General features: G+C 32.6%; 2 protein-coding genes across 2 annotated transcripts in view; one reads left to right on the top strand and one right to left on the bottom strand.

Moving 5' to 3' along the window:
* Positions 1 to 18,626, top strand: part of Msr-110 (DUF3736 domain-containing protein Msr-110) — a 34,939-nt gene extending 16,313 nt beyond the window's left edge. The window contains exons 5-11 of the mRNA XM_013316960.1: positions 136 to 279; positions 1,062 to 1,275; positions 14,747 to 14,917; positions 16,596 to 16,661; positions 16,983 to 17,132; positions 17,410 to 17,620; positions 17,908 to 18,626. Of these exons, the coding sequence (XP_013172414.1) occupies positions 136 to 279; positions 1,062 to 1,275; positions 14,747 to 14,917; positions 16,596 to 16,661; positions 16,983 to 17,132; positions 17,410 to 17,620; positions 17,908 to 17,993 (1,042 nt within the window). The 3' untranslated portion in view covers positions 17,994 to 18,626. The remainder of the gene's footprint in view (positions 1 to 135; positions 280 to 1,061; positions 1,276 to 14,746; positions 14,918 to 16,595; positions 16,662 to 16,982; positions 17,133 to 17,409; positions 17,621 to 17,907) is intronic.
* On the bottom strand, positions 8,222 to 8,906 carry LOC106121337 (uncharacterized). Its single transcript, XM_013316961.1, has one exon. The coding sequence runs from the start codon at positions 8,887 to 8,889 to the stop codon at positions 8,491 to 8,493; it is 399 nt and encodes a 132-aa protein (XP_013172415.1). The 5' UTR covers positions 8,890 to 8,906; the 3' UTR covers positions 8,222 to 8,490.
* Positions 18,627 to 22,929: the final 4,303 nt, after the last annotated feature.

Genomic DNA, 22,929 nt, shown 5'->3' with positions numbered 1-22,929 from the left:
TAGGTTTCTATTTTAACTGTATAACAGTTATTAAGTCGGTGATAGCTCATAAACGTCTCCTTAAGGGCTTTCTAAAGTTCCTTGACTATAAGATTATTTCTAACTCAGTATATTTTATTCTGTAACTATTTACAGGGGCCGTATGAACTGCGTGGTAGAGAGGCGTCACGAGGAGCCTTTGGAGAGGCGGTTCCCCTTCAACATCCTGGGCGCGTTCGCTCCCCGCAGCACGCAATCGGAACGCGTCGCTATCATCTGCCACGGAGGAGATGAACCGAGGTAAATAAATGAATGAATAATCCATAGCAAGCTGAAAGAATTTCTATCGACTTCTAAGCTAAGATTTGAATATGTAGCAATGAGAAATCTGAAAACATTTATAAGATTTCATTGTTTGAAGTGTTTACTTTTCATTTCTTTTTATTATATTAGACTCTTCATAGTGTTTAAGGTCGAAGTTTGAAATCATTTGACATATACTAAATCTAAAAAGAAATAACGGACGTTCACGTGCAAAATCGCAAGATAAAAACTCATTTTAAATAAACTTATTCCAATAATTTTTCTTCCAAAGTGTCGCTTTATTTATATACTTATTTGTTACTTAAAAAAAGCTTTCGAGAAATTAATGTATCAAGAGATAAAAGATATAAAAATATCAACGAAATGAGTTCTTTTTAATGTCGAAGTCAAATGAGTAAGCTGCTTTGGAATCTTTTTACTTTCAAATTTTCTTTGAAGTAGTCCGAAATTCGAAGTAGATCTTTTCACTGTTTTTATGAAAGTTACGTCCTCATTTTAAAAAATCCTGTACAAATTTACCTTTATATAATTTTGTTCCGCTTCGAAAACAAATATTTTTAAAAGCTTCTATATCTATATATTTTCTAAAATAATGTGTAGTAATAAGTCAGATTAATCGATTTCTTACCGCATTAGTGTGTATCTATAAGTCATCAGATGGGGTTTAATCAAAAACTAGTCTTAAAATAATGTAAACAACATTTCTTTCTGTAATTTGTCTACGTATTCCAGTGTTTAACGTATGCTGATTGTTGCAGACAAATGTCCGTGTTCCCCGAGCCGCAATCTCAAGTGTTCGCGTTCCCGCTGGCTGGTCCCGTGAGACTCCCGATCAGACCACAGCCTCAGCCACAACCGCAGCCCCAACCGCAACCGCAACCGCAACCCGAGCGCGTGGCCATGCCGGCGCCGGAGCTCCGCATGTCGCCTTTCGCGCCCATGGGACACCGCCCCGCACCTTACCCACTACCGGTAAGTCTTTAAATTATTTCGACTTAAAATCTGATAAAAGTATTGAGTCCAGAGAAGAAAATTGTGAGATTAGTTGAAAAGTTCTGAAGCTTTTTCTGGGAAAGTTATAAAAAAATTATCACTCAATGAAACATTTATATCATATAATTTGTTTCTTTTTATTAAAACAACCTCTAGTTTTTCTAGTCTACTAATAAGGATTTAATTTTTTTTGACTTTGTTGCATATGTGCTTTTCTAAATTAGTCTGGATTTTTTTTTCTAAATTATTTAAAGTAGTCGTTCTATAACAAAAAGTAAATGGTCCATTAAGAATTTAATGACCGTTTCGAACATTAACAAGTTTAGAGCTATTAAGAAACTTTTTAACGATATCATATTCATATAAACTTAGGAAAAATTATTAACTGATACGTTTTAGACAAGGATAATGAACAAAAAGGAAAGTTGTAAAATAAATAAGGGCAGTCGATGTCGTCACTGACAGCTCTACTTGTATTTCGAGTCACAATTCTCTTGAGATAGACCTATGTTAAGCGGCTGGCACTTTGACAGTTGCCAAGCTTACACGAATTATTAACAGGCCAAGAATGTCGAATTCAATATCTTGTTCATGATATACTTTAATTTTTTTTTATATTATACGGTGAGGTGGCAAACGAGCAAGCCGTGACCTAATAAATATCGGCCGCTGATATTTCACCGGTGATATTTGAGGTGACCACTGAACACAGAGATCCGCAATCGCAGATGCGTTGCCTATCTTTATAAGACAGAGGAGAGGATGCACAGAAAGATGATATTTATCTTTCGTAACCGTCCTCTCCTCCACCAAATTAACTTTCCTTTCTCATCCTTTCCTTAATTAGATAAAGATAAAATGTTTTCAAGAACTATAGGTAGAAATATCGCAATTGACTTCAATGAACTTTAATAAAATCTACTCAGATTTTATAATTAAAAGAGCTGTAATTGTAATCTGGACCTTATAAGTCTCAAATGCGAGTTTGGTAGATAAGTCCTGAGTTTTATTGAAACAAGCCAGTCAAATAAGAGGTATTAATTAGTGAAACGAGCCTAAACACTGAGATTTACCGTTGACCTTTAGAATGTAAAAAATAAATTTATTATATTTTTATTAAAAATACAAAATTACATGTAAACAATTTGAAGATATTCATAGCAGTTCGTAGTTGATTTTAAAACTACTATCGACACGGTGGTTTATCTTAGCGATAGGTTAGAAGGTTATTTAAGTGATTACTTAAACATTTTAAGTTTACATATACTATCGACTGAATCCTCATTTCGTAAATGTTGCCATGCGGTCAGCAACTTGAAAGCGATATCATCAGGCAACATAAACACGTTTACATTATATTATACTAATATGCTATAACACGTTGAAAACATTATAAGTAGTACTTTCTCTGACCACGAGAGAGTCGTAAAGAACTGCGATATTAACTTATAATGTTTGAAAGTTTTTATTTTAATAATTAATGTGGTTGTAATTCCTTTAATATTACCTAAATACTACAATAATAAAATACTAATAAGATAATTTAATACGATACTGGAGAGGTTGTACTAAATATTTGTATGAAAAGTATTTTTGTACGATATTATAAAGTTTTTTTTTATATTTTTTTAGATATTATAAAGTTGTTAAGTTTAAGAGTCATGTTTCGTTACAATTATTATACTTGAAATAAATTAGTATTTTTAAAAATTGTCGAAGTAAAATGAAAATAAAACAATATTGGGAGAATGTAGGCAGCTTTTCATTCTTTGAAAAATACATACGAGTGTATGTTAATGATGATATACAGGAACTTTAGCATTAAAATAATATCTCTATATTATGCAACATATGAAAGAATGTAAGAAATTCATATAATATGAATATTAATGTTTGTTTTGTTCTTTCTACTTTTTAGTATTCATACTACGCGTAACTGTAACAGTTTCGTCAATTATATTTTAATGTACAGCCCAAATAAAAAATATTCGTTAAAAACTAGGGAAAAGAACTATTATTAAGAACCGAATAACGTAATTTTCCTAAAGTCATGTAATTTTTTTTATGTTATTTAAAGGACGAAATTAACAAGCCAGCGTTATTTGGGTCAATTAATTAATATTATTTATTTATCTTTGGGTTTATTTAATAGTATTCTTGTACGGTAGTAACATGACGAGTTTTTTATGAAATAGTTTGATAAATTATGTAGATTGTGTGACGGCCGACAGCTTACTTACCTTCAGGTATTGTACGAGTATTGTACAGTAACAAATGATGCTACTGTCAAATGATAAATATTAATTCTGCCTTATAAATTAATTTATATAAGACGTATTGATATTAAATCCTATCTTATGAATTATACATGATATATTTAATAACCAACCAGCACTGGACCAGCGTGGTTGACTATGGCCTAGTCACCCTTAATTTTGGGTAGGTTCTGAGCCCCTTAACAGGGACGTAGACTGAGCTGATGATGATGATATTTAATATTATATATAGCGAAGACTTTGGAATTCTTTGTTCCTTAGACCAATGGGCCACCAATAGTGCATATATCTAAATACGCTTAGAGTATCCAAACGAACAATTAAATATTTTTTTTTAATTTTTTCCCTCTGGTATAAAATATGTTTAAAAAAATAAAACGATTAATAACTAATAACAAGTTTGTTCTGTAATGATGAACAAAAAATCAACGCAATAAATCTTAATTTATTTTTAAGGAAGTTCGGAAGATGTTAGTGTTAGTAAAAATTAATGCCTCTGATGTAGCCTTGTCGGAAACCTTCTCTTGGCAATCTAAATTTTTAAATGAGACCTTTAAACAATCATATTACCTTTCTGAATTTAATATTACAATTTGATATACGTATAAAAATAAACTACAGTGTGCAGTTCACTGCTATGATAGTTTAGTAAATGATAGTAGATTTATTAAATTAAAAGAGATATAAACAAAATAATAGTGCTTCGCTTAAAATTGTGCTGTGCCTTTCTCCGTTTATACGAGAGAAAACATGAACATGGAATAAACAAAATTAATTTATGATGTACATAATAATATTCTCTCTCCTTACTCATTAAATTATGAATAACGTTTTTAAATAGTATCTTCGAATAAAAAAGGAAGTTATCATTATTATTACTAATATGTGAACACTCCTTAGTACAGCAGTAATATAATTTTGATTGAATTTTAATTTGCAAAACATTGCGCCTCACGAAAAGTAAGGTTCGATGGGTCATTGCCCTCAGTCGGGTTTGTGTGGTGTCCGAATGTGCATGGCCTTATGCAATAATAATCCGGTTTTGGCCAACGTTCCCGCCATATTTTTTGTATTTAACATTTCATGTTTTTGTTCTTTTGTTGTTGTTGTTTGAAACGTCTCGAAGGTTGCGACGTATAGTTCATTTCGTTAGACCATGAGGTTATGTCGACGAAACCTGTAAATTTTCGTTATAACTTAAAAAGAGAAAACTATAATAATTTAAAACTAAAGTAATTAACTATTAATTAAATATTAATATAATAACATTTTATGTATTATATCATTTGAAATACCTCTTAGATATTCAACAATACGTCGGCTGATACTTTGTATTTTCGCTAAAACCATTTAATATCTTGAACTGTTTAATATTTATTAGGTTTGAAGATTCTTAGTAATTTTAAAACAATTTTATGGTGACAGTCATCCAATTTAGTTGATATATCATACCTATAATATTAAAACTAGTACTTATTAGACTGTTGAAATTCATCGATACTTAGCTACAATGAGTCATCAGATAATATGAAGCAAAAACGTTTTCAACACACCGTACAAACGATAGACAAAAAACGCAGTAAAAATGCCATGACCTTAACAGGTTTATTCTCATGGAAGTATGTATTCGTATTTTGATTCTAAATCTTTGAACAGGTCTGAAGTTGTTGAATTTCTAAATATTCTTTGAGCTTTCACAGAGTTCTAATATGGAAAGTATCAAGACAACTGTGTTAATATATTTACGTCGTGAAAGTCTTGTCGGTTGAAACATCTACATATATATGTATGTATATACATATACGTATGTTTATTTATTCTTAAATATTACAAAATAAAGACACAATCACAAGGTCTGCCTGCCTGCCTACCGGTAAACTATGAAAACCGATGTCAATGAAAGGTTTTCATTAAGGCTTTGTGGGAATTTGCTGAAATATGACTTTGATTCTTGAAGAGGTTAAGCAGGAACGACAGAAAAATACATCGTTTCTGAATGCATTCCTTCTGTGCACAAAAAACTATATAATGCGAGGTTGTCCTAAATCAGTTTTTGCCGAAGGGGAGTGGTTATAGGCAGTAACGCGCACGTCGTGTCGCAAAAATAAATAACATTTTTATATTTACAAAAGTTGATTTACAGTCCGGCGGAGCGGGTATGATTCGCGACACGTACGTGCACCCATAGCTACAAACATGAAAATATATAAATGTGTATGTAGTACACGTATACATAAGTAGATAAATATACATACTTCACTTTATTACCAAATGATTCCTATTGTGAAGATGATGACTTGGATTCGACCCTATTAAATCGTATTGTAGACGTTTTTGTTACAGTCGATCGATGTTATTACAAAATAGCATTTCGATTTCTTATTGCCAGTTAATCAGCATTTAACATCACATTGCTTCATAATTAAGCGATAGCTTATAAATATTTTTGGAACATTAATACTCCCAAAAGATCTGAATAACTTAAATTGCAATTATTAATCGCATAAAACGTCACGAGAACCTTAATGATTAAGTTTTTCAATGTGATACGGAACCCTTTGTTTCTTAATTATTACATCGTTCCAGTTGTATTATGGCAGGTATAATAACGAGCTCACGTAGGACATGTGCCACACAAAGACCGCCTGATGTTTCGTTGTTTTTGTTGTGCTTTGCATTTCAGAGGTACTTCTAGTTATTGTCAGTGCGACAACTAACTTGCGAGTCTTATATAGATGATATGATAATTTACATTTTGTAGGAAAAACATCAGGTCGATATTTAAATTGATTTGTGCAACATTATGTTTGATTTAAGTATGTAAAGTAAATTGTCAATATTTTTGATTCATATATTAAGTCCAAAAGTAGATGCTTCAAATTTAATAACATGTATATTTGGACGTATGTGTATGTGTTGGAGCATTATGTTTTTAGAAAATTTTTAAAGGCTATTTCAATAATAGACTCATTAAATGCTTCGGATTTTAAATGACAAGCGCCTACATAATTTGTAAGAAGCGTAAAGTACTGATGAGTTGTCTTTGTATAGAAGGCGCTTTTGCTAGATTTCCCGCAAAATATCAGTTTATCTTCAATTCTTATTTCTCGATTACAAAATTGAAAGGCCCATTTTGTTCTGGCTTGCACAGAATTTATTACTCTTAACTTGAAAATGCTTTGATCGTTACATGCACAAAGGTAATGTAGTCGTTTGTTATTGAAAGAAATAAATATTGTCATGTGTTGTAGTGATATAATGATTTATATCACATTAAAGAATTTGAAAGTGGCTCTTTTGTTTGCACAGTCGCTAACTGTCCTGAATTGTGTGTATTGAATGAGAGCTGAGTGTAGGTGCGCATAGCGGTACACTCGTGAGTGAATACAAGAAATGTGATGTTAGTGGGTCAGGACAGATCATTGCTCATTAACCGAATCTAACTGTATTTAATGATAACCTCCATATTGTCTTTAATACCGTGAATACGTTGACTTGGTGGAACGACTTAAATGATGAATGATAGATGGACCTGATAGGCAAAAAACTGATGTGCCGACCCGACCCCACATAAAGTAAGATTAGGACAAAGAGATGTTAGTAATGTACATATTTATATTTCTCGTCAAAGAATATTTACCTATAAAACAAACATTTTATATTGTTATGCTTTCTCTTTAACGTTGCTACCTATTTTTCTTTGTAAGTAGCGGCACGGTCGTAGATTGTATGCTGCCATTAATAATTATATGTTGAATATTGCAAAGAAAATGTTCAATAATTCAAACTTTATTTTTTTAACTGTTAATGACTAAAAATTTTGTCTTAAATTGTTTTGGTAAAGGCTTTATCACTACGATATACAGTCTAAAATTGACATAGTTTAACGAATGTTTGATCAAGTTTTCTTCGCAATAGAAATTATGTTCAAACCATGTCATATAAGTGATCATAGGGTTGGTTTAAACATTTGAGTAACCCCCGTGACATGGATAGAGGCATATTACATTGTTCCCATTACAACATGATAAGGTCTAATTATTGTAATGTTGGTTGTGCCCCGTTCGTGTTTACACGCAACTTGAAGTTAGCTTGGATAAAATTAAAGACACCAGTATTGTATTGTAGTAAACAATGCGTGTACGCTTCACCATTTTTTGTTCACTACAACTTTATATGGCGCAGAAGAATTTTCCTCAGTATTGACTATGCGCGAAATCTCACGGTTCAAAAACAGCTTATTATCAAGTTATTTCTAAGAAATATTAAGATTCAAATTAGGTAATAATTGTCGTTGAATAATTTCTTATGTTGGTAGCATTAAAATGTTCCTTTGTTTTGGAGTAAATCTTGAGAATGCTTTAAAAAAGATATAGCATATTGTAATATGTAAATACTTACAGTTCCATTTACATATTATATTGTTCTTAACATTTAAAACTACAACATTGGATCGTCCCCCATTTTATGTTAGGTCATTGCCGATGCCAGACGTTTAGATACATCGAATTGAAAGTCAAATATTTAAAATAACAAAAAGAAACCTTGTGTAAACGACGTAATGTGTACCTAGTATAGTAAATAGAAGCAAAAAATAAATTATTTTAGATATGTTTTTGAATATGACATTTATGAAATCAAACGAGTTGTAAATATTAATTAATCATGTAATAAAATTAACAAGCTATAACTTAAGAAGTTTTAAATTACATGTAGATACTCTGCCTTTGTTCCGAAGCCGCACAAATAATGGCGTAAAACGAGCGTCCCATCACAGCCACTTCAAATAAATAACATAAACAGTCTGTTTGTTGTAATGCACACGCGCGAGATGCGCCGCGCCGGGTTCTTCTTGAGCAATGCCGCCGCAGCCTTGACATTTGATAGCGTCTCGGCCTAGGTGCGCAGCCGCTAGCCGCTAGCCCCAGCGGCGAAGCCTGTTGTACCGCGGCACAGGTAGGTAGGGGTACCGCGCCGGTACCCGCACGTTCTCCAGGTTATAGCCTCGGCGCTGGCGCACTAACGCCACCCCATCCTCGCTATCTCTAAGCTTCGACGGTCTCACTATCCTCACGACATTGGATTCTAATATAACGTTGTCTGCAGCCAGGGCTTCCTCCGGTCTTAGTTTGGTCACCAGCTTCCCTTTGCTCCTAAGAGAGTTGAGATAGTCTTCGCTGAGTACGTAGTCAAATATCTTAGGCACCTGGTTGTACCTAGTGCCATCAATTTCTCTCTGGAAGCCGGCGCGCTCGCGGGGCGGCGCGGCGAGTGCGTGCGCGGTGAGCGCGAGGACGAGCGTGAGGGAGGCGTGCATGTTGCGCCGCGGGCCGACAGCTTGTGGTGCGCGCGACCATCACACTTTTTATATATAAGTATGCGAACGATCGATACCATTCGTTCCTAATTTGACTGGATGTTTTTTTGTCTGTTTTTATTATCTCCGGTCTTGAACTTCACATTGTATGGGACGGAGATGTGAACGCGCATGGACCGGTGCTTCGCATGTTATGTTCGATCGCTGTACTCGCTATGTAATTTATCTTAACTATTTTGAACCAATTTATAATTAAAGATTGAACAGTTTGTAAGAAGTATGACTTACAAATAAGAAAAGTGTATAAAGAATAGACACAAGCGATACCGCCTACCCTAACGGTTATAATTCTAAGCAGTTACTGAAGGTTTCATTAGTTTGGTTTCTAGCTTATCAAAGGAAAGCACGAGGTGTATTTACACGAGTTTAATTTACAACAGATTGATGAGCGACAAAAAGTGCAGCTTGAAGAACAATGTAATGTGATATAATGCGAGCAAGTTTCATGTATGAATGTAGAAATGACAAGTAAATCGCGCATGGGTGAACGAACTGCTTGTAATAATCTGTTTGATTTTCGGGATAGCGTACTTTGTTTTTGTAAGACTTTCATCGAACACATTTGAGGCATAAATGAACATGAACGTTCATGAACCTTGTTCCACTTGCGCGGCCGACTCGGCGACTCAGCGACTAGCTGCGCAAGGTGACTATCACGCGGTTGTGGTTGCATGTTATCACGGCTTGAGCTCTAATCATGAGGTTAATATATTACTAACGAACTGCTAAAGCAATTCCTACCTTATTCATACATCGTACGAGTGTCGACTTAAATGCTTATTTCAACATTTGTATATCAAATTTATGGCGGTACATGAATTTAATACACATATTGCTGCTATGTTTCAGTAATTTGGATCGTTTATCTTTCCACACTTAAATCCTACATTTTGTCAGTAATTATAAACGTAATTATTTAATTACTATCAAAAATGACGAATAAAATTAACCTATTCTTCGGAGCTTTTTATGAGGATTGTATGTTTGATTATTTTATCATTATGTACTTTACACTTACATATATCGGAATGAACTTTATGGTGATTTTTGACATGAATAATTCAATAGTGAAATTGCTACATGCTAATAAAATGCAAGTTTTATAGCTCACCAATGAAGCTTTTTACGAATCAGTTTTAAATTATTATTTATACCTTGTATATAAAATAAAGATCCTTTTTATTGTGGAGCATTATACGACTTAAGGCGCGTTGAACAAAGCAAACAAAAATCGATTAAGGCAATGCCCTGAGGTTACTGTAAACTCATGTGATAACAGTACGCAGCCAAAACCGCTATTGCCAACTGTATTTATTTCGGATGATTGAACTCTAAGTACACAAACTCTCAAAATAGTACTTTTTTATTTTCTGTTCTGAAAATGAATGCTTAAAGATGAATATGTATTTTTTCCAGGAAAGTATGGTTTCTGGGTAATACTAATCCGTTATGTTTGCTTAAAAACTAGATTAATTTCATTTATATTCATAAAGTGTGCCATTTGATTCTTATTATTCTCTCTCCTCGTACAATGAGGTAATAGAGAATGAGATTGAGAGAGAATAGAGCTTATTGGGTTTTAAATTTTCTTTGTTTAATATCGTATTGAGAAAGTAGCACAGCTCGTTTGTCGACGGAGCTGAGTCTCTGTGGCGTACTTTCTCCATCGAAACTGTATAAATCAGAAATGATATTTTTTTAAGTTAAATTTTCAAAAATATATTTTTTTTAAATGTATCAAAAAGCACGCTTTTACGGACGCACTTTAAAATATTATAATAATAATTCTATTTTTAATTTTACGTAACTGAAAAAAGCTATTTATTTCAACAAGTTAATATTAAAACTGATATTACGTTCATGTTTTAAAACGAAATTAGTTTAACATACTGTTAACGTCTCATCGCATTTACCGTATATGTTAAATATAATTCGTGTGTTGGTCATAATTACATCAAATTACACAAACTGCACGAGCCGTCCAAGGATGTTGTTTATTAACATCAAAATATGTTAAATGGACGAATTATTTAAATCACCGTAATAATTTTTATTAGTAAACAAATATCAGTACTATGATAGAATTGAGTAAAATTTGGTTATTTCTAATTAAAGCTTATGTTAAGAGAAAGTTTGCTCCAAAGTTTAATCTTGACATCGCGAGTACTGAACGCCAAGTATCTTTTGTTATAATTCCGTAATTATTTTTTTTTATCTGTGCATTTCTTTTGTGTTAGTTTCCGATTGTTTTAATCATTTTCTCAAATAATATCGAACCCAAGAAAAAAGAAGTATCGATACACATTTTTTATTCGGTTGGTAAAATGATATAACTTGTTTTAAATCTTTTCGGCGGGATGTTGGCAATAGAGAAGAGGATTGTACGGATATAATGTATTTCCGACTTTAAATTTATTCCGGTTTAATTTTTTTCTGCGCACTACCGGAACAAATATTCATGAAGAACGTTCAAGATTTATTTAAGCTTTAATGAACATAATAGGCTGCAAAATTTTTACTATAACAAATATAATATTTAAAGAAATACTGAGCAACCAATTAAAAGTTTGTTGTAGAGGTAGTGATTGGGTCAAAGTGTCTAATATTCTAGAAAAGCGATGGACCATTAAACACATTTTCACAATGATGTGCATATTATGCAGATGAGTTAAAAACGAACATGATTCGGAAGTGACTGCGTTTTCCATAAGAGATTTTAAAAGGAATACCTATTTACTATTTATCTTTTATTAATCAAAGAGTGTAGTAGCAATTAAACTAATATTTTACAACAAAAAAGGATTAAAATCATTTTGAAAGTAAAGTTGAAAGCAATAAATCATTTGACAGAACGATAGTTTTTAATCTGTCCAGAGACAATAGTTTAAATTGAGATTACATGTATTAGGAATCGAATTCTAAAGCAGTAAAGCGTTAAACTGGGACTTAAACTATGGCTCATAAATTTTTGGTTATAATATTAACGGAAACAAGATCAGACGGAAGTGGTTGAGGTGGGCTTGTACGTGTGTTGTATTGCGAGAGGCCTGGATATAATCAAGGACCATTCGTTTGAAACATTTCGAAATGGCGTTATATATTTTTTTTTACCTCCGTATCGTTTGAATGTTTAATATTGAGTTCATTGCCTGGTTGCAAAAGAAATCTTGACGATGAGAATTATAAGATGTTAGTTTTCATAATAGTTTTATCTTTATGCCGAAATATAATATAAATTTAAATTCTTGTCTATTTCGCAATATGAATGTATGTTCAAGTTATGGTACATTCAAAATCTAATGCATGGTTTGGGTGAAAATAATAATACAAAAACATATTATACATATTGTATATTTACGCAATAATTACTATGTTATTAACAAAAACAAAGAATGTAATATAGTAATATTGAAACTGCAATAAATTTGCATTAGTTTATCACGTATTGTATTTTTTAATCATGAATTTAATTTAGTTAATTTTTTGCAGTACGGGTGAATGGCTTTTATATTACATCTGAGATCTGAGACGTAACAAGTAGAGGGAATAAATTGAAGTCACAATGACTTTGTAGAGGGGTCTGACTTTTTGATTAAAACTTAATTGTATGCTTTTAATAAGAACATACGAGTTTTTATGATCTTTATTACGCTTTGATATTTAAATTATTTAACTTCTACTATTTTTATTACATGATTTTGTTCGTGATTCGTTTTAATCAAGTTTTAATGTTTACGAAGTCGTGTTCCTTACATATATTCATATTATTTTTGATGTTATAGTGTGGGTCTTCAGTTTAAAATTATTCACTTAATATTTTTTTATCCTTTTTATTTTATGTTTAGTTTTTAATACAATTTTTTTGTCAAAAGATTTAGAAACATGCATTTTTTTTAGTATAAAAGACTGACCTATTTATTATTTTTTTTGCATGGAGCCTGAAAAATTACATATAATTAAGCAACATTTTTTACAGTCCTGTTATGTACTATTAAAATCACCAAGTATAATTTATAATAATATTTAAAAAAAACATTTTAATACATAATACCTTTTTTTATATCATAAAGTGGCAAACGAGCAAGCGGCCACCTGAAATCGCTGAAATAGCGAAGTGAAATCTTTTGAATAATTGAGAAATAAGACATAACCAACCAGCAGTTACGATTTAAAGACATAATTCGGTCAACGTTACATGTACAATTTTTAGTAGGCATAAGTAATAGTCGGCTAACGACACCACACCAAGGTTAATGGACAATACAACTGAGTGCCATCTTCCGCGTCCAAACCGTTCCGCATTAATCACGACTTCATCCTACGAATATTAAATATACACAGCCAAATCTGATTCTTTCAATACCATCCTTTGTTTATGCTTATATAGCACAAAGTGTAGTTGAATAAATTATTCAAAACTAGCTGACCTGCTTTGCTTTAAAAAAGTGCAGTTAAAGTTAGTGCAAAAAGTTTTATTAAATACTAGCAGTCGCCAGCGACTCCGTCCGCGCGTAATTAAATATAAACTGAATTTAATGTTAAATCTGTTCCAAATTTCATTAGGATCCGTTGAGTCGTTCTGAAGATACATGCATCCATACAAACATTTGCATTTATTAAGTTAGTAAGGGTGAAAATCACCCTTCAAACTCTCTTTTTCTCTTACAACTTATTTGATAGATGTGGCCAGTATTAAAACTGAAGGTTTAAGACCTATATAAACTAAAAAGAAAACTGTTTTTTTGTAACTTTTGACAAGTTTCAAGTTTTAATTTTTTAAAATAAAATATGTTAAGTGTCTGTGCCGTTTTGCTAAAAATGTGTAAGCACTTATCACGAAGTCACGACAATACGAATGATGGATTTAACATATTTAACATAATCTGATCTATACCTTTTTGAGAACTATTGAGTTTTTTACCGGGCTCAAATGGCAGTATTATGTCAATACTTTGCCACTCGAACTCTAAGATATAAAGGCGAAGTTCAAGGTATCGTTGAGTTGGTTTAATCAATAATATGTGATCGTTTAATCGTTTGAAGAACATTTGGTGTGTACAACTTTCTAATTTTTTTCAATGTCATAATTCATAGGCTAGAACAAATTAGAATAATAATATTATAGAGACGCGAAAAATTACATATTGAATCGGTATCAATGAGAAACTTAGACATTATTTTTGTATTCATGTGTCAAAGATGAGTTACGAGTTAAATAAATTTTGAAATACCTATTTACTTTATTTCTTTAGCTACATTTTGTTATACAGTGATGTTAACAGATGTATGGTCATTGCTTCTTAATCGTCGATGCTCATCTCATCTGTGACACATTTGCCTTCACACAATGTCCGATGCATTATTCATGAAACGAATATCTAGTGCGCATTATTCTTTGTTCTCGTGTTTATGTGTAGTCTTATTTTTATTGGTTTTGCTTTTTAATGTTTATGTAAACAATTTGCCGCTTTGTTATTCTGCATAAATGTTTGACAGTTTTTATTTTAAATAAAAAAGTTGTGTAACCTTTAAATTGCTCGTTTTTACTGTTTTTATTATTGCAGATGATCATGATTTTGATTTTACTATAGTAAAGTAATATCGTTTTCAAATATACCTACATTTTTATATTTATGAGCTGTTTAGAACTTAAAATAACGGTTTTAATTCATGTTATAAGTAAAATTCGAAACATGTTTCTTCAGCAAGGAAATATCTGCCACTTATAAACATATCATTAAATGTGTACGAGTCGTGTTCCCCTGAATATAATAATCTTATGACATTTAATCATCAGCAGATGCCGTGGGAGAACTCTGAGGAGCAGATGAATAATCCCCGGGAAATGCGTATCCACGTCCAGCGCGTGTTCGCCATCCCAGCTCCCCACAATATGCCGCCGCCACCCCAGGACACCATGGGACCCTTCGCGCCTCCACCACCGCCGCAGCCCCGCGAACAAAACGAGGTACCGGAGTATTATGATACTTACTGCAACTGTCTAAAGTTGTTATTGCAAAAACTTAAGAGTAAGAAATTCTGAAAGAATGGCCGAGTAATTAATGTGCAATTGGATATTACAAAAGTCAGATAAACATAGAAAAATAGTTTTAATTTCTTTAATTTTGTGTCGATTATCGCAATTAGCAGTAAATAATTCATTCAATTTTGTCTAGGGTCTGCAAAGTGTAGTACACTACAGTGTACATACTGATCAGTATGCATTAGACGTGTCAATCTGTAATAATTGCATTAGGTTACAATAACACGCAAACGAGTTCTGCAAGTGATCTGACGTTTGCAATAAACTATGCGACATTAACATTGTCGCGGATATTGATTTGATTACAATGTACGAATAAAGTAAATCTATAAACAAATTTCTTTGCAGTCTCAAAACTGTTTTAATTTGAGAAATAGAAATGTTTTAAAAAACAGTTGTAGGGGATAGAAACTGTATCCTATTTAGTCTCATTTCGTCAGTTTGGATTGTTGTGTAACATTGTTAAAAAAATTAAGGCCGCTTCTTTATGTGTATTGTTCTATTATTACAATGATTTTTACCATTATTACACTGCATTGAATAAATTGAGTCTGTAAAAATAATGAGACCAACGACAAATAAAACTCATTTAATTTATTTACTTCATGTGAAACAAAACGGGTTTTATTCAAGCCTATTCTGTCGTAAATGTGAATAAAATGTTTTCAAAGTCTGTTTTGATTTTTATACATTTTAATTATATGTATCGTCTGCTCATCTAAATGGTAAGCGCGGGTAATGTTAATAAATTTTCACATATAATGTTAACTAGTAGGACCAATGATTACAAAAATAGCCAGGCTTGGTGGCACGCAATAACATGTTTTAAACAACACAAATGTTTCGCTAGTATTTCCACTTTTGCTTTTTGCATCCCATACGAAGAATACATTTTGTTTTTCATTTTTTGCGGATTAATATACACTTAAAAGCTTCGTAATTTTTTTGTTGATTTATTAATAGCCTTTTGTTTATAGTATTTAATTTGTTTTGAGATAATTTCTTATAAATCGATTTCCTAGAGTTAAAGCTGTTATGTAACCCATCTTGCATGCAAATGTTTATAACAGACATTATTAAAAGCTTTTTTTATAGTTTAAAAACAAAAGCTCGCACGTTGGAATAAAAGCTCTGTCTCGTTGTGGAATTAGTGAAGCGTTAAGCTTTGTACGTTAAAGGACTCGGTGGTTTGTGAACACATCATCGCGGTCAATATTGAACGTTCTTCTTATGCAAAGTAAACCTTTTTTTGTTATTTTTGTACTAGGTACAGCTAAATATAAATTATTATCTAAGTGCTTTGTTTCAAAAGAGAATATAATATATTCTTATAATATTTCACAATATCCAACAAAGAATGTCTACAGGCAGGGCTTTTGATAAAGTTATTATTTTTATGATACTAAATATTTTTTATCAAACTTCGTTACTGACTTTGCAGGATTAGGAGTTAGTTTTTTTGAGCGTGAGAAGGCATTGCATTTTATGTCAGTCTCATTTTGGGAACCACCATAAAAGAAATTTGATAAAATACTTTTAATGTCTCAGGTTTGATTTATATATTTTTTACGTTATGTAACTTATCCTTTTGTGTTCATTACAGCAACCAGCTGTTCTCCACCAATTCGTACCCCAGCCCGCACCTACACAGGAATTGGAGCAGCCTGAAGTAAGAAGTTTAATATACGTTAATGTAATCAAATTGTATAAAATTGAAAAATTCTATGTAATTCTGATTATTTTTATATGAAATGTGAATCATCTAAATATTATCTTATCGCTCTTGATGGATAACATTATGCATGATGTCATACAAAATTATTTCAAGGAATTTATAAAATCCCTACAATCAAAAAAAGAAGTTTTGAAAGGCATATTTTTAGTAATTCTTAGAACATATGTTTCCTTAATAATGTTAGCTATAATAGTATATAGTCATTCCTAATCGAGATATTTTGTGTTTATGTGTGTCTATGTGTATGTTACACAGCAGAAGATGCAGATGGAGGGCGCGGGAGGTCCAGTGCAGATGAGCCTGCCGTGGGAGCTGACGCCCGAGGACCTGCACATCATCCATCGCACCGCGCAAGACGCCGCCGCCCAGCACCGCGACCAACAGATGGACAGCGACATGCAAGAGGTACACACTATTTTTGTCAACTTTGTAGTTTTTTTTAAGCCTGGTGTATTAAAAGTTAATGTAAAATAACAACTTAAGTCAATCTACAGCGAGTGTTATCTCGCAGATACAAATGGGCAAATGTTTCTATGTAGGATAACGTATAGAAAAACCTATTTATCAATGGGGTTTACTATACTACAAGCTACAGATCCTTCTAGAAAGAGATGTCTAATGGCTGGTGATCAAGTAGAACAGATTTAAATACAAATTTAAAATAAAATTATATTTGTTTCAGGTTAAGACGATAGTGAACACATTGGCGGCGGCGGCGGCCGAGGCGGAGGCTGAGGCGGAGGTGCACGCGCAGGCGGAGGCGGACCGGCGCCAGGCGGAAGTGGACAGGCGCCAGGCAGAGGAACAGCGTCCAGTGCCGCAGGAAGCCGTGCAGCTGTCGCGTGCGCCACGCACGCTTCTGCTTCAACAAGACGTCGACGAAAGGCCACATTGTCAGTATAAAATATGTTTTATACTCTTACACATTGTTTCACCAAGAATATGCAGTCTTTTTATAGATAGATAGTGTTTTCTTCGACATTAGATTTCATGATTGTGTTTAAGAAAATAATGTCACCAATAGTCCAAGACCAAGAGTAGACCGAGACAATAGTCCAAGTATAGAAACGTGTTGCGGTAACCCTCTCTCTAAGAAGTTTCAAGCTGAGCTATGGTGTACTGTGCTATTTTATTCTCTTTATAATATTTTTGGCAATATGTGTGAATTTTTTTTATACAGATATGCAGCCACGCTCAGTGCGCAGCGTAGATGCACTGCTCCACCGCGAGAAGCGCGTGAAGCGCTGCGCGTGCAGCTGCGCCTGAAGCACGTAAAACACTTCGGTGCGATGCGTGAGGCGCCAGCCCCGACCACGTCGGAACCTCCATTTTCCGTCCATCTATCATATCTATATTAACATAGTAGACTTCTGTCATAGTTTAACGCGGTTCATGGATATTTTATTGTAAATAATTCTTTAACCGTAAAACCGGTGGTTTTTGATTAAATGGGAATAAGCACAGTGCCGGTTTTTCTCACTATATTCCTTTTTAATAAATTACGTCTTTACATACTTGAATTATTTTATACATAAAGTGTTACTTTTAAATTTATAATTAAAATGCAATAAATAGATTTAATTTTGTCTATAATACCAGTAAAGTATTTGATATTTTCTAAAGTAAACGAAAATTGTTATGAAAAGGGTTTTTAATTTCGATAGCTTAATTAGTGAGCATCTGAGACCTCCTAAATTGTCCAAATTTATTGGAAGCAATTACGCCTCCAAGTAGTTAACATCAATTAGGTTGAAATGGAAGATATAACCTATACTTGTGATCCTAAATTAAAAGAATTAGTTTTAATATTTGTTTAGTTTTAATTGTTTCCCCCGATAATTGTTCTGTCATTTCATTGCTTTGTCTAAATAAAATTACTCCTTTACCTTCTTCCCGTCAGTGTTCGCTTTATTTTCGTCAAACACATCATTAATAATTTGATATTACAAAGATGAAAACTGCTATTTAACTTAACAATAGAGGTGAAAAATAATAACACTTTACAAAGGGAATCATTAAAATAAACATTCTCCGAAAATATGAAAAACTGTTTTTAACTTTTTCAAGCATATAGCAATAAAAATGAAAGGACTAAAAGAGAAAGAGCAGAAAATGCTTATAAAAACATAATTATTTCTCGCACGCTGAGAATAGCCATTTTTATTTTTTTCAACCGAAATAATAATGGATATTTATTTGGATTATTTATTAAATAGTATACTAAAAAATTGTACAGTGTGCTCTCACTCAGTAGTATCTATATAGTATGCAAACCCCAATGTTTGTATATTTGTGGAAAGACTAAGGTGGATTACAATTTCATATTAAAAATTTTCATTTCATTATATGCGTATACCGACCGTGGAAACTCTCATTAAGAATTTCTTGAATGTTTCATACCTGTCGTATCTGACTATCAGGTTTTACACTTATCGCGTGATTTTTTTTTAAATTCAGTATATCTCCTTGAAGTCATGCATGATCAATATACTATATATAATCATTTTGTAAAGTTGCGGTTTTTATCTTCCTGGAGGCAAAAGTTTACTTAGTATCTGTGGACGAGAATCTTATTTGAATCATCAAATATGTCATAAACAGCGATAAAAACACGCACCTGTTCCCGATACGAGGAAGGTAAAGAGGTATCGAAAAATATGAAATAATATTCAAATACATTTTTAAAAGTGATTCGTTCCATCTCATAAAATTCTAATAAAAGATACCGTTCATGCCGACGACGTTACTTGGGTTTACACAACCCTACATATAAATAGACTAGCGGTTGCCCGCGACACCGTCGATGCGACGAAAATTATAAAAGTAGCCTTTAATATTTCTGCCTACATTAGCTACCTTCCCGTCAAAATTGGCTCAGCATTTCGGAGATAACCCGGAACAAATGTGAGTTGTCAGGCAACATGACCGACAGACAAAATTGTAAAAAATTGGGTTTTTATTATAAGCAACGGATATACGTCATGTTTGCAAAATAAGATTTTTTCGTTACTACATTCAGACACTGATTACTTACTGCATATATATAAAGAGGCAAAGCAGTAGGTAAATCGCTTAAGGTAGGTAGGCGAGGCATTCAAGACGTCTCGACGAGCCTTTTTTCCGCTGCTAAGATTATTGCCTCTTTTTCTCAAGTATACACGTTTTATCATCTGAGTCTTCTGTAGTGATGTTCCTCGTCTAACATATCGATAACGATATGAAATGTTTTATTTCATAATTAAAAACATAATTGTAAAACACCTTTTACTACATAACTTCATTATTTACACTAATATTAGTTACAGAGGTAGTTGATTTGCACGTTTTCTTATAATTTAATATAACTAAAATTAATAGAAACATTAAAATAAATAAATTCAAAAAGAATCCTAACAAATAATTAATTAAGATAGTAACAAATGACTTGAAACACCAAAGTTCAATAACATCTTTGGAAAATAAATAGAAATTTGCAATTAGACATATAAAGAATGTGGTGATTGTTAAACTTCTTGCGAATTTTCTAATCTTATCTGTTAATACACGGTACAATATGGTTATGTAGAACGCAGTACCGATTAAAATTAGCGGCCATCTTAAAATACAACAAATTAATAAATATGCCAACCATTCGTTCACAAGTTTTTGAGATACAATAGCTACATAGGCTATAACGATTGGTAAAGGTAAAAGCCAAGTACAACATGACATTTTCAACAACGTATTACGGTTAATTTTAACTATCACTACTAATAAAGTATCATACATATGTTTGATAAAGTAGACAACTATTATAACAACAACAAAATCGATATAAGTCTCCGCCGCGAACAGCACTAAGTTTCGACTCGTGGGTGTGGGGCTGGTGTATTTTTCCTCTTGGAATTCAATGTAGCATATGATCCTTTTTATAAAACGAGCAAGACTCAACTGTATTAACATCTGATTTCTGTAATTTTTCTCCCAGCGTGGTATTTTGAAAGCTGTTATGACTAATATGATAAACGCCAGAGCTGTCATGACGATTTCTGTTACCACGAACGCTTCGAACATAGGCGAAGTACTTCGAAGTTCTGGAGCTGCCAAATTACTGGTTAATGATGCATTAATACCATTTTTAAAGAACAAATCTGTATCATTCACAAGGTCACTATTGTTGATTCCACTGTTAGCTGTCACATTCGCAAGAATATTAGACATATCTTTTACACTTTTCACAATTTCTGTCACGTTTTCCATTTCCATTTCGATTTCATTTGTATCTTATATTTAATTAATACTTTTTAACTTAACAAGTTTTGCGTAGCGTTACCGGCGTAATGGTTGCAGACACACTGGAGCGTTGAATGTCGGCGTCAAAACATTTAAACAGGAAATATGTTCGTATTATTCATAAAGCAGGTGATTCGTCCTCATATTTGCGGTTGTTTGGACGTCATTCAAGTAATTGAAAATACCGAGGATTTAAAAAATCCCGATGATTGTGTAATTCAAATGAGACGACAGCTTTCTAAAAATTATAAGCAACATACTGATCATTTTCTACTCAATAAATATCAAAATAACATAAGACAGTTTCTCATTTGGCAGTTTTTAGTAAACTTTTCACAGTTTTTTTTTTAATATTAAGATAATTATGCACTACTAGCAGTTCAAAATCTACATATGTTTTTTGTTTATAAATTTCTTCAATTTATGCTGAGATGTACGAATGGTTCAACATTTTTCTCCTAAACTCTGGTACGTCATATTATTAATTATTATTATCAAATGTAGTATTGTGTGCTGACTACCGCAGACTAATTCATTGCTGATTCAAAGCGCTAATTAGGATATTGATTGACTGTGGGCGTGGCAAGCGCTCCTCGTGTCAAAGACACTATCTACGTTTTCATTAATTGTTCCAATATCTTAAGTATTGTTATTCAACTGCGTTTCAGTTGATACTAATTATCAATTCTTTAATACTTATGATATAAAAACTTCTCGTTTATTTCGGTTTAACTTTTCTTTGTGTTCTAACAATTAAAACTGTAAAGGTCCAGTGATTTCTCTTAAACTTTTTTTAAGTTTTAAACATTACCGTTTTTGCGTCTCAATCTTTGTATAAAGTATATTTATTTAAGAAAAATCAATATTTGCGTCTCGATCAAATATCACATTTAGCGAGAAATACGATCTTAACATCTCACAATTCTTAGAGTACGTCACTGAAGTCTGTTTCCATTGTAAAATAAGCGTGACAAATAAAAAGAATTAAAGATGAGATATGATTGAACATGCAATTTAATGCATCACTTAAATACAGGACACAAAACTAGGACGTGGGAATTTCACCGGTGCAAGCATTTGTTCGTAGAACAGTGGATAATTAATAGTTCAGTAAATTTTCCTGTATCGTAAACCTGGCAAGACTGCGGACTTCACATTACAAGAAAATACCCTACAAGGTGTCAGTTTTGCTGTAAAATATTCGAACTTAAGTGGGAACGGAATTAAATTCTTTATAACAAGGAGACACCATAACCTATATTACTGCGTGTCTCGTACGTGTAACATGCAATATACCCGTTCTTATTTTGCTTGTCATAGATATATTTCATAAGAAAAACATGGTTGGTACATTATTCATATTCCCAACTCAGATTAGTCACTTGGCTAGATTGAAAGCGTCACTCTTGACGTGTGGATTGTTGAAGGAAGTTCATAGAATTTAATCAATACGGAGGTCAATAATGAAAACGAATTGACACATAACAGTACAAATTATCATTTTGGAGGACAAAGTATAAAATATAATAGGTACAGAGTAACTTGGTTGTTTTAGAAATAGCACCTAATCGCGAACTATTTATAAAGCGCCGCTTGAGTGTAACCGCAAAGTAAGACTGGGTTTTACTGCAAGAACATTTTTGTTTAAATTGTAAATAAGGAAGATAAAAAGTAGATTACTTGGTCCTGAATGAACTAATATTAATAATGCCTTTTCTAATCGCATGCAAGCTAAATTTACCCGTGATATTATCAACACAATATCATGACGTCACTGAGGCAATAAAGAGCCTGTATTACAAAGGATTATATTCAATATACGGTTTTATCACCGACTTGTAATAAAGCTCAATGACTCTCCTCTATATTGATGTTTATCACATACCGTAATTGATTCTTCCCGAGCTATTTCTGTCTATGGTAAAATTAT

This window comes from Papilio xuthus, unplaced genomic scaffold, assembly GCF_000836235.2.
Source record: "Papilio xuthus unplaced genomic scaffold, Pxut_1.1 DF826945.1, whole genome shotgun sequence".
Taxonomy (NCBI): Eukaryota; Metazoa; Arthropoda; class Insecta; order Lepidoptera; family Papilionidae; genus Papilio; species Papilio xuthus.
Note: the sequence above shows the minus strand (reverse complement) of the source record. Positions and strands in the feature narration are given on the sequence as shown.

Bases quoted from the DNA above. Each gene is read 5' to 3' on its own strand.
- LOC106121337 (XM_013316961.1), bottom strand. From the start codon at position 8,889: ATGCACGCCTCCCTCACGCTCGTCCTCGCGCTCACCGCGCACGCACTC.